The sequence below is a fragment of the Ranitomeya imitator genome, chromosome 3, assembly GCF_032444005.1.
Source record: "Ranitomeya imitator isolate aRanImi1 chromosome 3, aRanImi1.pri, whole genome shotgun sequence".
Classification (NCBI taxonomy): Eukaryota; Metazoa; Chordata; class Amphibia; order Anura; family Dendrobatidae; genus Ranitomeya; species Ranitomeya imitator.
In genome coordinates, this window is record NC_091284.1 from 43,388,529 (window position 1) to 43,405,816 (window position 17,288).

Consider the following 17,288-nt stretch of genomic DNA (forward strand, 5'->3'; position numbering starts at 1 on the left):
TTTGTACAGAATGGGAAACAAGTCTAATATTAGACGTCACATGCAGTTTGAAAATTTATATTTTGGTTTTCTATTTTTCTAAACCTAGGAGTCAGCTGTGTGACTGGCTGCACTTCACGGGAGACCGCTAGTTTAAAAAACAAACAAAAAAAACACAACTTCAATTCTACAATATTGGATAGCATAAGCAATCAAGTTATTGCAGGTTAAAGTACTCTAACAGGTCTATAAAAAAAATTGGCACAATTTTCTTCATCACGATACCTCCCCCCAAAATGGAACTCTAATATGAACCCCCCTTAAAGTCATACTCAATATAACCTACAGCTTGCCCCACAAAACCAAACTTTGTTACAACTCAGCTGACTGCAAGATAGTTATGGGCTCTTGGAATATAGCGCCTAAAGTTGAATGTGTGTGTAAAATTAAGATATGTTTACATACATAGAGTTGTGTGTGGAAAAAGTGGTTGCCCCTTCCCGATTCCCTATTCTTTTGCAGGTTTGTCACACTTGCAGCAACACAGCCCCAGACCATCACACTACCACCACCATATGTTACTGTTAGTATGATGTTCCCTTTCTGAAATACTGTTAATTTTACGCCAGATGTAATAGGACCATACACCTTCCAAAAAGTCCAACTTTTGTCTCGTCAGTCCAGAGTATTCTCCCAAAAGTCTTCTGGCAAAACTGAGAAACCTTTAAAAGTTCTTATTGCTCACTAGTGGTTTTTGTATTGGAACTCTGCCATGCAGGCCATTTTTGCCCAGTCTCTTTCGTACAGTGGAGTCTTGAATAGAGACCTTAATGGAGGCAAGTGATGCCTGCAGGTTTTTGTTTTGCTGTTGTGGGGTCTTGTGACCTCTTGGACAAATCACTATGCTGTTTTGGCAATTTTGATCGGCCGGCCACTATTGGGAAGGTTTACCACTTTTCTATCTTTTTGCCATTTGTGGCTAATGGCTCTCACTGGTTCACTGGAGTCCCAAAGCTTTAGAAATGGCTTTATAACTTTTCCAGACTGATTGATCTAAAGTTTCTCATTTGTTCCAGAACTTCTTTGGATCATGGCATGCCATCTAGCTTTTCAAGAACTTTTGATCTACATTATTTTGTCAGGCGGGTCCTATTAAAGTGATTTCTTGATTGAGAACATGTGTGGCAGTAATCAGGCCTGGGTATGGCTAGGGAATGTGAACTCAGCTTCCCAAAGATGTGATAAACCACAGTTAACTTATGTTTTAATGGGAACAATCACTTTCTCACAGGGCCCTTTAGGTTTGAATTTCTTTTTCCTTTAAGACCTTCAGGACAGCACTGGTGAAGAGGGAATGATTCCCCTGAAACGCGTTGGTTGTTCTAGCTGATCCATCGGCACTCGTCCTTTCTAGCTCGTGACGTCACACTCCGCTCCTTCCCTTCCTCTTGCGAAGCGCTGCTTCCGGCCGGAGCACGTGAGGTACAACTCAGTTGACTGAAAGATAGTTATGGGCTCTCTGAATATAGCGCCTACTATAATGCCACGCGGCATTCACAGGTGATATGCAGCTGAACTCATCCGTGCGAGCGGCATCTCAGCCTGGCTACCAACTATACCCAGTAGCCTCATGGACTTCATCACACTGTACCACCACTGCTTCTACAAGTAGGATGCCTTCATTTTAGCTTATAGTCTAGCCACATGTATTAAATACAAATCCTAATTAGCCAATTAAACCAAGTGTGGCAACTATCAATATTAACAGTCATAACTACACCAGATCCACTACACCAACCATGGAGACAATTTGATATCTTCCACACCTGATTGAATCCACACACAAGCCAGCATAGTCCCTTGAAGCAAGTAATTTTTAAGGTTAATATAACTAAGCCATTATTTATTTATATACATACACATTACATAATAACAGTTATTAAGGTTGAAGGAAGACCAAGTCCATCTAGTTCAACTCATATCCTAACCTAACGATCCAGAGGAAGGCAAAAAAAAAAACCCATGTGGCAAAGAGTAAGCTCCACATTGGGGAAAAAAATTCCTTCCCGACTCCACATACGGCAATCAGACTAGTTCCCTGGATCAACGCCCTATCAAGGAATCTAGTATATATACCCTGTAACATTATACTTTTCCAGAAAGGCATCCAATCCCCTCTTACATTTTAGTAATGAATCACTCATTACAACATCATACGGCAGAGAGTTCCATAGTCTCACTGCTCTTACAGTAAAGAATCCGCGTCTGTTATTATGCTTAAACCTTCTTTCCTCCAGACGTAGAGGATGCCGCCTTGTCCCCGTCTCAGGTCTATGAGTAAAAAGATCATCAGAAAGGTCTTTGTACGGTCACCTCATATATTTATATATTAAAGTAAGATCACCCCTTAGCCTTCTTTTTTCCAAACTAAATAGCCCCAAGTGTAATAACCTATCTTGGTATTGCAGACCCCCCAGCCCTCTAACTAGAAGCCCAAGCTTCTAGTTTACATAAATCCTTCTGTAATATAAAATAGTCCTCCTCTGTACTGATTACCCTACAGAGTTTAGTGTCATCTGCAAATATTGAAATTCTACTCTGTGTGCCACCTACAAGATCATTAATAAATATGTTAAAAATATAATATAATATAATATATTGCAGTGCATCCAGTACTGGTTGTAAAACATTGGATCATCTACGTTACAGAGGAAGATTGGGGCCTGGAAGAAGCCATTTCTGTCGGTCTCAGGTAGAGTAAATTTGATCAAAATGATACTTATTATGCCTCAGCTCCTATACATATTGCATAATGCTCCAGTGTGGCTGCCTCAGAGTAAATGTTATAGGATCAATACTCTATTTCGGGACTTAATTTGGAAGGGGGTGACAGGCACGCATCAAATTGAAATATCTGCAAAGGGCAAAGGATGAGGGTGGTCTGGCGAGCCCCAATCCATGGATTTACTATATAGCATCCCAATGCCAGCATATGGTAGGTTGGGAAAAATCGGACAGAGTTCTTCAGCGGGGATAATCATTGAACACGCGGTAGGGAAGGGCCCATTGTTAGCCAGTCTGGAAGCAGGCAGATTCAGAATTAACCCCCCAAAATTCCCAACAATAGCTATGACGGGGATAAGGTCTGGCAGAAAATTAAGCATTGGAGGGGAGTAACGGAATTTACGAGATATACGCTGATTTGGTTTGAGCATAGGTTGGCAGAGCTCATGAGATTGCGGGGTTCGGTCAGTGGAGGCGCATTGGCATTTGGTTCTTGTCTCAGTTGCTTGATGGGGATGTTATTAAAACTTTGAAGACACTTAGGACTGAGTTTCCTCTGTCCCAGAAGATGTTCTTTCAATATTTGCAGTTGAGACAAGCCCTATATTGTCAAAAGGAGGGGTTGCGCGTGGTTCTGCAGTCCGATAGCTTGTTGAATCTTATTGGGCCTCGGGAGAGTACGAGGGGGTCCGGCACCATGATGTACAGGGGTCTGATGGATACCTTTTTATTGAAACATCCGTTAAGGCTAAATGAAAAAGGGGTGGCGGATGTGGATCCCTTATCGGAGTCCCAGTGGGAGTCTATACTTCAATACATCCCCAGGGCATCCTTGAGTGAGGCTAAGAGGGTGTCGGAGTTATACCTGGTGTATAGGGTGTACAGGACCACGGCATGGATGAGGAAAGCATGACTGAGGGGTGACTCGGAATGCCCAAGGTGCGGTGAGGAAGGTGCAGGTTTGCTACATATGATGTGGTCCTGCGCTCGCCTCCAACCCTTTTGGGTGAAGGTGCTTAATTTGGTTCAGGAGGTGACAGGAGTAAATGTGGTGCGTAACCCGCTGGCTAGCCTTCTGGGCTGTATGGATGATATGGATGATATGGATGATGAATGTGAAAGGTTGACTATTGCAAGATTGTTGTATGCTGCAAGGAAGCTTATTGTGATGCATTGGTTGGATGAAAAACCGCCAGGGAAAAAGGAATTTATTAACAAAATAAATTTTATTGTCCTTATGGAAAGGAATATCTACATCAAGAAAGGTCAGAATACAAAATTTGAAAATGTGTGGGGTGGATGGATGGATTACTGAGGCGTGGAGTCTGCTGAGATATTGCAGAGTAAAATGGGGGTCGTTTAGTTGCTTGTGGAGAGACTTATACATGTACTGTTGTGCTTTTGTAAAGCTTGGCATCATTTTCCAAGAGGTGATGTTGTCAGATGGTTTTATTGGATAATGGACAGGGGATTGGGGGAAGGGAGGGGATGGTTATGGGGTAAGGGTCCTGTTTTCGTAAAATGAAAACGTATTAATAGGTTTTGTATTCATTGTACCTGCCTAGAAAATGTGTCAGACTGTTACTATGTGTCATATGCTTTAATAAAAACTATTTGATTGAAAAAAACATTGGATCATCTGGACTACCCATGGTGGACCACTAACATTCTACCGTCTGCAGTACCCTTCTACGGTGGACCCACAGTCTGGTCTATTATCCTTACTGGTAAAGTAAGTGCATCAATATGTAGAACACTCAAATACAGATAAAATTTGAACCTAACTGGTTTAATATATTACAGGTACTAGCATTAAGTCGGGGCAGTAAAAATATACTACTCAGAGTCACCACCTACCCACATAGTCGATCATCCCATACGCAGTGGAGACACGCATCACCATATCTGCATAAGTACAGCATCAATCCATTTAAACCCTTACATGTCTATTCTTTCCTTAACTGTATTAGCCCGGTGATTACTTTTTCATTTTTTCAGTTAACTTATGTTTTAAGGGGGACAATCACTTTCACACAGGGCCCTTTAGGTTTGAATTTCTTTTTCCCTTAATAAAGACCTTCATTTAAAAACTGCATTATGTACACACACACACACGTTAAATTGATATTTTTTCTGTATTCAAAATAACTTTTTTTTTAACCCAGGTTTTCGGTACCATCATTGGTGTCATTCAAACTAGAACTTGCATAAGTCTGATATGATTAAGGATCTTGGAGAAATAAGGAAAAAAAAAAAAACTGAAATAGCAAACATTTAAAATCTTCAAGGGGTCACAGCTTCATCAAATGACAGTACAGTATTTGCATGATATCAAAAGTGGGATCAGATTTTGATTATCCGTGATGGGTTATAACCTTCTTTCGCCATAGAGAATACAGCAAGATCCACTAAAAGTCCCCCCGCCCCACAAAAAAAACCCCACATACTGTATATACATATAACATAGCTACAAACAAATCCTTATTCAGAGCAACTAATGTAGTGATGTATACTTAGCCAGGACTTCTTTACACAAGATATGTGAATCAATGCAGAAACAACATTAATCTTAACGACCAAAACAAGAATTACACTTTACAGAATATATCAATGCAAGTAAAAAATGGAAATACATTGACAAAATTCAGACTGTAATTAATAGGACCTGTGCTGCCAAGAACAATTACGATCTGGCGAGACTTGATGATTCCAAACATGAGCACACTCCGGTCCTGTCCGTTTACTCCCTTTGCTTACAGACATTTGATTCTTGAAAATAGAAGAGGTGCGCTGTAATGTCATTCCATAAAATGCTTGGGATCTACCCCAGACATTGGAGGGAATAATGTCTACCCCAGACATTGGAGGGAATAATGTCCTGATACGTGGCATAGATCCAGACCGCTGTATGTGAAGTGCTGCTCACATCTTCATCACTGGCCCTCGCTGAAGCTCCGAGCGCCTGTAGCGACATTACAGTGCATCTCCCCTCCTCGGCTTGTAATGTCCGTAAGAGAAGGGAGTGAGGAGATCACCATGTGATCAAGTTAGCTACACCAGCTCACAACGAAAAAGCCATTCTGACCTTCTCTGGAGGAGTGTGTTCACTTTTTTCCATAATGTTTTGGAGAACAAACAAAAAACCCACACGCTAATCAGCTTTTCTGTCCCCTTTGTACAGAGTTTAAAAACAAAAATCCTGAATGTTCTCATTAAATTTAAATCTGTCACCGTTTTGGGCCAGTATACCAGTTGAATACAGTTGAAATTATTCATACTTTTATGCCTCTTGGATGATGCTTTGTTCAGTAAAAATCTTCTTTTACACATTCGATTTTCCAGGCTATGGGGCGCTCTTCATTATACAAGATTTCTCCTCCCCTTCTCTTCAGTTTCCCTTTGATGCCATGTGCGTGGCCGGAAATTCTGTGCCTGCGCATTCTGGCTGCCGTTTCTCCTCTGTTCCCCCCTTCAATTTTGATGTGTGCATGCGCCGGAGACTCAGTAACTTCCGGTCCCAGTGATCTCCGGCGTACAGTGAAGGTGAATTTCCCACAATGCAGAGGAGTGACGGCAGGCAGAATGCGCAGCATTTACGGCTGCGCACATGACATGAAAGGGACACTGAAGAGAAAGGGAGGAGAAAACCTTGTATAATGAAAGATGATTTTTTACTGAACAAGGCATCATCCAGGAGGCACAAAGGTTTGATCAATTTCAGCTGTATACAACCTGTATGCCCATATCAACTCAAAAAGCTCTTCCATTCAAAGCATGGTCACATCCACCAGAGTAGTAATCTTACCGCTGTTATGGGGCTGCCCTGGAGCAGGGTATGGAGTAATTAATGCAGATTATTGTAGGACTCAGCAGATCTATTCTGTCATGAGCTTGGGATGTGATATCTTTTGCATTTCTATGATCTGAACTTTTCCATACTGCATCACCATTTACTAAGGTTTTCCTGAAGACACAGCTCCCATAGTGCTACAGGTGACAACTAAAAAAAAAATGTCACCAAAAGGTGCCCACAACTAAAGCTCATACAGTAGTGGTGTCTGTCAATGAGATGCGAACTCGGCTTCAGGAAAATGGCCGCCGCGATCTCCATCTGCGCACGTGCGGCATCCAGCAGCCATTTTCCTGAAGCCCCGGGAAGCAGAACACTCCATCTGCGCACGCGCGGCCTCAGGAAGATGGCCGCGCCCACCGATAAACCGCTGAATAGCACAGATCGCGCTGTTTTTCTACAGCTGTGCAGTGCATTCGGCACTTGCGCATGCGAGAAGCACTACGCCACCAACGGGAAGATAAGCAAGATGTGGGGGAGAAACAGTGCTGTGACCACGCCCTTTTGACCAGACCAGCCTGATTGACAGGCGAAACCGTCGACTTTTGTAAGGTATTTCGGCAACATAGGTGGGGAAATCAGGGGACAAAAAATACCCTATTGTAAAGCACAGCTCAGGCCCTATTTAACGGTATTTTTATCTCATACTGAAAAAACGGGGTGACAGGTTCCCTTTAATGAATGAGGTCTGTGGTTTACAGTGATTTTTCACAAGTTACACAATGACTTGGGGGCTGAATCATTATTACATTTTGGCCTCTGTCTTGTCCATTTTCAGAAAACTTTTTCTGATATGCAGTAACCCTCGTTCCACCAAAAAGATGCACGACCAGCTCTCCTCTCACCTACTGGATCCTCGGACCCATCCCTTGTGGAGCGAGCCCTCGCAGGCAGGTTCCCCTCTCCTCCTGTACCAGTCCGTGACACGTTTTGTTCAAGATTGCTCTACTATTGATTTTTTTTTTTTTTTATGTATGCCATGGAATAAATGGCACTATAATAAAATATTCATAAATAAAATACTACAAATAAAATAGAACAGTAAAATAAATAAATACAAACAATCTAATACTACAAATAAAATAATAAGTACAGTTTACTATATTGAGGAAAAAACAAAAAACAAACCATGGACCTATGACACATTATCGGACATGTATGTTCAGGTCTTGATATATTGTCTGCATGATGTCAGGACTCGGTACTATATGTTAGTCAGTACTGATGACATTACATGCACATACTAACTCATTATTTGCTGCTTATATATTGCACTATACTCTGCACTTTCAGTCCAGTTGGACTATACTTGTTCGCTGTTTTATTAGCTTCTTTTGATTAAAAGTTAAGTTTTATTTTACCACAAACTGATACCTGACTATTCACAAAGAATTATCCAAACACACAGAAGTTCTTACCTGGTGGCAACTGCATTGGATTAAATCCTGGCCTCATAAATGGAGGTGGAGGAACACCAGGAGCAAAACCTGGGGGTGGTATGTTTATAGGGAAACCTGGCAAAGGCATTCCTTGAGGTATAGGCATTCCTTGTAATGGTGGCAATGATGGAAGAATAGACAACCCTTGCGGGGGTGGAGGCAACCCTTGAGGAGGTGGTAAACCTTGGATAGAAGGTAAAGTAGTACTAGGCTGCAGAGTCGGAATGGATGGCATTATGGGCATTGTGGAAAGAGGTGGGACAGATGGCACTGGCTGAGGACCGGGCTGTTTATGCAAGAGAAGAAGAAAAATGCATTAAGTACAAAAAAAACAACAACAAAAAAACAACACACAAACACTGGTATATACAAAACCTTACTGTGACACAAGGTCGTACAACTATAATGGTCACGACGTGGAGAGTGAACACTAATTCCTAAGCCATTTTTCTAGAACATGAAGTCAAACTCCTGAGCAGAAGCTACACAACATGGCTGCAAACTCTCTACAAACTAGAAGCTGGCAATAACACTCACCACGACTGGCATTGGATGATGAATCGGGAGAGGCAGCATAGATAAAGGTTGTACCGGTGGAGGTATAGATGAAATATTTTCAGCCTGTCCACTTTCCGTGGCCCCATTGTGAGGCACATCTGTACGCTCTGTTTTTTTAGTAAAAGGTTTCCATTCTTTAAAAAAAAAAGACAAATTAGTTTAAAAGTCAATGAGTTACCAACCAGAAACATTCAGTGATAAGTGTCACGTACCTGCAGAGAGCGTGTCGCTGTCCAACATGCCTCCTTCGCACAGAGACTCCAGGTCGTCAGGTTTCACTTTACTCCATGGTATGTAAGTGACCCCTATTTCAACATCCCAGTATTGCTTAAACTCCGCTTTAATGCCTTTGTTCAAAGCCCATGCAATCTAAAATACAAAGTCGGCAGCGATACTTTCTTCTGTCCATACATTCTTAATCAAATTTGTGGCAAAAAGGCATGAAACACTTCCACATCCCTGAAAATATTTGTATTGTAATTCCTTTGCACGACACACTCAAACACTAAATTTTGCAACATTAATAAATTAAGTGCAATTAATCAGTTATAAGTGATTATTGTGCTTTATTATTTCTGAGCCTATTAAAATTATTATTACCTTCATAAAACTGACATGTAAGAAGTTTTGATTGGTGGGCGAACCATGTGCCCATACGGATCAATAAATAAAAGTTCAAATTTGTCCTCCTGACCTGTCCCTCCCAGGCTTGTGTATGTATTTAAAGTGGTTTTCCCCACAAGCAAAAAGTAAATTTTAGTATAAAAGAATACACAAGCACTAACTCACAAAAAACAACAAATAACCCTCAGCTGCAGGAATCTGGACAGGTAGGTGCCACCCCTGTCAGATAAATAACCAATAATAGTAATACAGCTGAAACCGCGCTCAAGGGGGACCCGCTCAAGCATTCGTACAAATACAGGAAACATAGGAAAAACCTGTTGTGAACACAAACACACCAGACAAATCCCTGTGCTGCACACTGGTCCAGGGAAATAGATAGTGGTGTGCTGACATAATAAAACCGCAATGGGTTAATGATGATGGCTTAATAGTCACCCTGAGTCACTCCCCCCGTGAGCGCAGCCAATCGCTATGACGTACTATCCCGTCGAGGGTCAGATAGGCCCAGGTCACCTCGACGGGATAGTACGTCTAAGGTCAGAGAGGGGTTAAGATTCTCAATAGGAACATTTTTTTTTTTTTTCAAATACATCCAATTGTGGGACTACTGTACTTATTCAAGGGTAGGTCTATTGATTAAAATGTACTTTGCATGGGGCAACTCAGGTAATATGTAACTAGTCTGTACACAAATCCAAGGATGACAAAAGGAATTGGAATTTAAGTGCAAATTTTGCAATTTTTAAACTTTCAGTTTTCAATGCCCTTAACCCAGTTGCATATATGCATCATTTTCAAAACTACTTTCTCCATCACCACATTGGGGGACACAGGAACATGGGTGTATGCTGCTGCCACTAGGAGGCCGACACTAAGTTAATACAAAACGTTAGCTCCTCCTCTACAGAATACACCCTCATGCTGGCTTCCAGAGATCCAGTTCATGCTTAGTGTCCGTAGGAGGCACACTGGTCTGCTTTTCAGACCAAAAACTCTTATTTTAACTTAATTCTTAAGATTTTTCACCTGGACGAAGGGGCAGCCGATCTATTCAAGGCTTCTATCTCCCCGAATCAACAGGTGAGCACGTGGAGTGTCGCCTCCACGTACCCTCTCCTGCGACGTGGGATGTCATGCCTGGGCTGATTTTTAAGGGCGACGGGTCTCTTAAAGGGCACCGATCTCCCAGCACCATCAACAAACGAGCACATGGAGTGTCGCCTCCATGTACTCTCTTCTGCAGCCAGGCCTAATACCAGACAACTAGCCCTGTCCACCAGGATTGAACCCCTTGGATACACCCTCTGTTTTGTCGTCCCTGAAGCCCCCACTGAACTAACACTGTAGCGCAGTGTTCCCCAACTCCGGTCCTCAAGAGCCACCAAAAGGTCATGCTTTCAGTATTTCCTTAGTATTGCATGCAAAACCCTTCAATCCCTGCCAGGCGGATCTTCTATTAAAAATCCCACACACCGCCAGATAGAAAATTTGTCTCAATCTGTCTTCAAGGTCTTAGGTGCGGCTCTATGTCCTTCCTTCGCTGCAGCATGGGTAGATAAAGCAATGGTTTCCTGGTCGGAGACCTTGGCTAATTTATCTTCCTCCGGAGGCAGCGCAGCTGGCTAGCCAAATTTCTCAGGCAGGAGATTACCTGGTACACGCTTCTTTGGATGCGGCCAACTGTAAGGCTCAATCGGCGGCAAACGCCATCTCGATTAGAAGATCTTTATGGTTCAGAGAATGGAAGGCGGATTCTGCGTCAAAAAGTCTCTGACATCTCTTCCTTACCAGAATGGGCTTTGTTTGGAGAGAAGCTGGATCAGCTTATCTCGGATGCTACGGGAGGAAAGAGTAAATTTCTTGCCCAGCAGAGGCTTAGGTGTCCTTTTTGGCGCCAACAACAAATCCGTTTCCGTTCCTTTCGCGCCAGTCCAGGTTGGTCCACTACCTCTTCAGGATCAGGACGCTCTCCTCGCACGAACAGAGGACCCCAGGCATCCTTTAGGTCCAATCAGCAATGGAAGGGCTGGCCCAAAAAGTCTGGATCTAAGGGATCTAGGTCCCACAGATTTTCCGCCCAATGACTCATGGGGTTATCCGGTCGACACCAGCAGGGTAGGCGGTTGTGTCACCACCTCGTAGTCCGGGGCGCCTTCTTTCTCTTCCCCGCCTGCTTTTACCTCTTCTGGTCCTGTCCTTAGCCAGCAGGGTCACGCTCCGGTCGTCCACCGGCGCTCCGGGGTCCGTCCCTGCAGACATGCTGCCCGGGTCCTTGCTCCCATGTCTGCTGCACTTCCTCCTTTCTCTCCCTCTCCTAGGGAGTGCATAGGGGGCGGGCAGGTGAGCTCTCTGGCTTCTTAAAGGGTCAGCCCCTCCCTACTCACTGCCCCTCCTCCCGGCCTATCACCTGGAGGCTGGAGGTATATAAGGATCTCAGTCACTCCTGGACGCCACCTGGGCAACTTCTATTATCCTGAAGTCTCTGCTCCAGGTCTGGTCTAGCTAGGTTTACCAGTCCAATTTGCCTGTCTTCCTCGGTTTACCTTTTTCCCTAGCATCCTGAGTCCTGTATCCAGTGCGGTTCCCTGCAGTCTTCAGCCTGCTTCCAAGTTACACATTCTTCCCCGTTTTTGTCCGTTCATTTCTTCTCAACCTCCTAGGTCGGTTTAACAGGTTTCTGTCTCATCGGACCCTCTTTTGGAGGTCAAGGGGAAATCCCTGTATAGGGGTCACTCCAAGCCTTGGACTCCTAAGAGGCACCCTGGTGTTTTGGTCCTGTGGCCTTCCTTTGGGGTGTCTCTCCTAGTATATTTGTATTTCTTACAATAAAGCTTTTTAACCTGCTTCCCTGGTCTGGCTCTCCCTTCCTGGTATCAGCAATTGCAGTATTTGCGGTCCAGTGGGTCTACCCGATTGATCCTTCGGTAGGGCGTGACAGGTTGCCTACTTTTGTTTCACCAGGTCTGGCTCTTAGTCATTAACGACGAATGGGTCAGAGACTTGGTGTCTTCCAGATACAAAAATCGATTTTTCTTCCTGTCACCTGGCGTGTTTCTTTCCTTCCCGACTTCCAGCATCAAGTGCAAGGGCAAAGGCTCTTTCCCGAGCCATAGACTTGTTGCGCAGCGGTGGCATCTCTCCCAGTTCCAGAAAACCTATTCGTTGTCCCAAAAAAGGACGGAAAAGTGAGACTCATATTAGACCTCAAACTTCTAAAGTTTGTCAAGGTAAGTCCTTTCTGCATGGAGTTTCCGCATTCTGTCATCACCTCAATGGAAAAAGGGGAGTTTCTAGCATCCATCGATATTCGAAATGCTTATCTGCACATCCCAATTCCCCCCCCTAACAGTTCCTGCATTTCGCTATTCGCGATTAGTATTTTCAATTCACGGCCTTACACTTCGGCTTTCCTACCGCTCCCAGGGTTTTCACAAAAGTCATGGTGGAGGTCATGTCCATCCTACACTCTCAGGGCGTGGTCGTCCTACCTTATCTGAACGACGACCTGGTCAAGGGTCAGTCTTTCCACGACTGCGTGGAGTCCGTTCGTATCACTTGCGATTCCCTCTCTCTCGTCTGGGTTGGCTGATAAACTTAGCCAAGTCTTCCTCTGTTCCAGCTCAGCAGATTTCCTTTTTAGGCATGATCCTTGACACCTTGTGAGGGTTGATGATTCTCCCTCAAAGCAAGGTCTTAGACCTTCAGCAAGGAGCCCGCGCACTCTCAGTGATCCCCTCATTCCATCCGCTTTGCGATGAGGGTACTGGGGAAAATGGTGGCAGAAATGGAAGTGGTTCCTTGTACCCTGGCGAATATCGGATCGTCCAGATCTGCTCTCCCAGGGGCCGATTTACCAATGGAACTCAGCGGCCCTGTGTTTAACGGCTTGGCCGTTGAATCCTGGATTCTGACCCAGGCTGGTTTTTCACACCAGGTCGCATCCACAATGACCAGTACTCATAAGCCTGCGTCAGTATGCATTTATCACCGTACCTGGAACACTTTTTGCTTGGTGCAAAGCTCGTGGGCGTCTTCCCCTCATCTTCTCTATTCCCACTATTATATAGAGATCCTGCAGACGGGTCTGTACTCAGCCCTGGCACTCCGCTCGCTCAAAGGCAAGATATCCGCTTTATTGGTCTTATCCCAACGTAGGATTGCGACATAACCTCAGGTGAAGACGTTCATACAGGGGGTTACACATGTGCTTCCCAATAAAGCATGCCTTTAGACCCTTGGGACCTTAACTTGGTCATGTGAGTCTTACAAGAAGCTCCTTTTGAACTGCTTCAGGACATTTCGCTCACCTTGCTGTCCTGGAAAGTTGTTTTTCTTGTTGCAATTGCATCAATCAGGCGGGTTTCGGAGCTGGCTGCTCTGTCCTGTCGGGCGCCTTTCCTTATTTTCCCATCAGGACAAGGTTGTCCTCAGGCCGTCCCCATCTTTTTTACCCAAGGTTGCCTCATCCTTTCTCCTTAATAAGGACATTGTTCTTCCTTCATTTTGTCCCGACTTTAGTCCAGAGTGGAAAGGGCTCTTCATACTCTGGATGTAGTCAGCGCTCTGAGAAGGTATGTCTCGAGGACGGCATCCCTCCAATGGTCGAATTCCTTGTTCATGTTTCCTGAGAGTCACAGGAAGGGTCTAGCCTCTTTGAAGGCCATTATAGCTAGGTGGATTCATTGCGACATCCAGGAGTCCTACCGCATCAGAGGTAAGTCTATCCCAGCGGGGATCAGAGCACACTCCACTCGGTCAGTGGGTGCTTCCTGGGCCATTCGGTATCAGGCATTGGCAGAGCGGGTCTGTAAAGCCGCAACTTGGTCCAGCCTACATACTTAAACTTCGAGTGATGCAGGGATGGGCAGGAAAATTCTGCAGGCTGCGGTGGCGCACATCTAGACAGCTGTTACGTGGAGCCTGAGGTTTTTGGTTGCTTTTTCCCACCCAGGGACTGCTTTGGGAGGTCCCATGGTACTGTGTCCCCCATTGAGGTGAAGGAGAAACAGGGATTTTTGTGTACTCCCCATAAAATCCTTTTCTCCGAGACACTCATTGGGGACACAGCACCAACCCTGTTAGCCCAATGACTTGTGCTTGTTCTTTAGTTTGACATGTTCTACTCTTATGTGTTGTTCATGTTCTCCTACTACTTCTGCACCGAACTGGTTCTCTGGGAGCCAGCACGAGGGTGTATACTGTAGGGGAGGAGCTACCTTTCTTTGTATTAACTTAGTGTCAGCCTCGTAGTGCTAGCAGCATAACACCCTTGGTACTGTGTCCCCCAATGAGTGGCTCGGAGAAAAGTATTTTACTGTGAGTATACAAAATTCCCTGTTTTTTGTTACAAAGTTAAAAGTTGATCAGCAATTAATCTTTTGCAGTAAAATTTACAAAACCAATTTTTTTAACCCCTTAGTGACAGACAATTTTGTACTTAATGACCAAGCCAATTTTTACAATCCTGACTACTGTCACTTTATGAAGTTATAGCTCTAGAACGCTTCAACCTATCCCACTGATTCTGAGACTGTTTCTTCATAAAATATTGTACTTCATGTTAGCGGTAAAATTTCTTCAATATAACTTGTGTTTATTTATTAAAGAAACAGAAATTTGGCAAAAATTGTCAATTTTGTAATTTTCAAACTTTTAATGTTTCTACTCAAATCAGAGAGTCATGTCACACAAAATAGTTAATAAGTTAATAAATAACATTTCCCACATGTCAACTTATGTAAAGTTGACATGTGGGAAATGTTATTTATTAACAGCACAATTCTGGAAACTTTTTTTTTTTGTTGGGACGTTATAAAGGTTAAAAGTTGACCAGCGATCTCATTTTTCCAACAAAATTTACAAAACCATTTTTTTAGGGACCACCTCACATTTGAAGTGACTGAGGGGCCTATATGACAGAAAATATTCAAAAGTGACACCATTCTAAAAACTGCACCCCTCAAGGTGCTTCACAGGAATTAAAAGAATGTAGAAGGAAGACATTAAAAGGTAATTATTCCCCACAAAACATTTAACCCCAATTTTTGTATTTTCACAAGGTTAAAAGGAAAAAATGGGCCCCAAAACTTGTGCAATTTCTTTTGAGTTTCCAAATACCCCATATGTGGTGGAAAACTACTGCCTGGGCGCAAGCAGGGCTTGGAAGAGAAGGAGCACCATTTCACTTTTGGAGAGCAAAATTGCCTGGAATGGAGAACAGATGCCATGTTGCGTTTGGAAAGCACCTCATGTGCCTAAACAGTGCAACCTCCCACTACAAGTGACCCCATTTTGGAAACTAGACCCTCAAGAAACTTATCTAGACTTATGGTGAGCACCTTGACCCCACACAGGTGCTTTACAGAATTTTATAAAGTTGACCCCTGAAAATGGAAAAAAAAAAAAAAAAAAGGTTTGGCTTAAATGTTTCATTTTCACAAGGTTAACAGGAGAAAATAGACTGAAAAATGCCTTTAGCAATTTGTCCTGAGTACACAGACACCCCATATGTGGTGGAAAACTACTGTCTGGGCACATGGGAGGACTCGGAAGGGAAGGAGCGCCATTTGACTTTCGGAATGCAAAATTGGCTGGAATTGAGAACCAATACATCGGCCCCTGATGTGCCTGAACCGTGTAAACCCCACCACAAGTGACCTCATTTTGGAAACTAGACCATCAAGGAACTTATCTAGATGTGTGGTGAGCATTTTGAACCCCCAGGGACTTCACAGAATTTTATAATGTTGAGTCGTGAAAATTAGCACACGTTTCACACACACAAAAAAAATTAATTTAGCCCATATATTTTATTTTCACAATCTGCGCGTGCACCACCTACGGTGGCCATTTTTCAAAAAACCCGGGGCCCGCCGCAGCCTCGCACAGCTGCACACCCCTTCTTCCCAGCCCAGGGCCCACAGCATTGCCCCACTCCTGCCACCGCCAGCTTTCTGCAGCAGTGACCCTGCTCCACTGCAGCTCCAGTAAGCTACATTCGGATGATAAAATGAATTTTTATTTTCCCCTCAATTTGGGGGAAAAAAGTGTGTCTTATAATCCGAAAAATACATTTAAATAGATGTGCATAAAAAATATTAGTCTTCATTGTACTGGAAAGAGCTGCATACCTTTATAGCCTTCTGGTTAACCTTGTAATTTCCTCTGCCCAGTTTTTGTAAAGCACGATATGCATCCAACCTTTGCATCATAACTATGTAAGCACAGCCGCGTGGGGGGATCATCTGCAAAAAACAAAACAAAAAAAAAAAACAAACTCCCTTTAATTGTGGTATATTCTTCAAAAACACAAAACTGAAATCTCACTTTTGGTATTTGGGGTAAAGCAAGTTACCTTTATGGAAAATTAAATAGTATATACACACTTACATTAATCGAATCAATAGGGCCAAACTCTTCAAGGAGGCTGCCAACGTCTTGCTGGGTTGTCCTTTTGTCCAGTTGTCCAACCCATAGTGTAGTACTACAAACTGAAGAAAACAGAACATGAGAGAAGAGAAAGCACTGCAAACGGAAGCCACCATGCTTAAAGCGATACACGCAAGTGGCTGTAAATAATCAGTAATGAGAGTATGGGGAGACCATAGGCCACTCACCACTGACAGCTTGAGATTTAATAGGCGGAAGACCTTTCACTCTACGCTCTCGTTCCTTTTCACGGTCACGCTTTTCTTGAGAGCGAGATTTTGGGGAGTGACGTCGTCTGTCACGAGATCTAGAACGTGATCGTCTGTGTCTAGAACGACGAGAACGGGAACCAGACCGGGATCGCCGCCTCTTAGGTGATCTGGAGGTAAAATATATAAGTCCTGTTCACTTCGAAGATGGTTGGTTTCATATCATACAGCATGGAATAATTTCTTCAAACATTAACGCTTCACTATTGATGCTAGATATACATTATGCTTTTGAAAAAAAAAAACATTTTCAAAGAGCAATTAAACCATAAATTAAATCTATTTTCAGTGTTTAGAGTATCCCTTGCTTTAGTGCTGTTCATGCTCTTTTACAGACAATATCAATTTAAAACA

At 43.4% G+C, this 17,288-nt stretch overlaps 1 protein-coding gene across 2 annotated transcripts in view; it reads right to left on the reverse strand.

Annotated features, from left to right (window-relative positions):
• SCAF4 (SR-related CTD associated factor 4) overlaps positions 1–17,288 on the reverse strand; it is a 129,659-nt gene that overhangs the window by 44,621 nt on the left and 67,750 nt on the right. For both annotated transcript variants that reach the window (XM_069760837.1, XM_069760839.1), the window contains exons 12-17: positions 16,854–17,044; positions 16,627–16,727; positions 16,368–16,481; positions 8,823–8,979; positions 8,590–8,744; positions 8,032–8,338 (exon numbers count right to left, since the gene is read on the reverse strand). In XM_069760837.1, the coding sequence (XP_069616938.1) occupies positions 8,032–8,338; positions 8,590–8,744; positions 8,823–8,979; positions 16,368–16,481; positions 16,627–16,727; positions 16,854–17,044 (1,025 nt within the window). The remainder of the gene's footprint in view (positions 1–8,031; positions 8,339–8,589; positions 8,745–8,822; positions 8,980–16,367; positions 16,482–16,626; positions 16,728–16,853; positions 17,045–17,288) is intronic.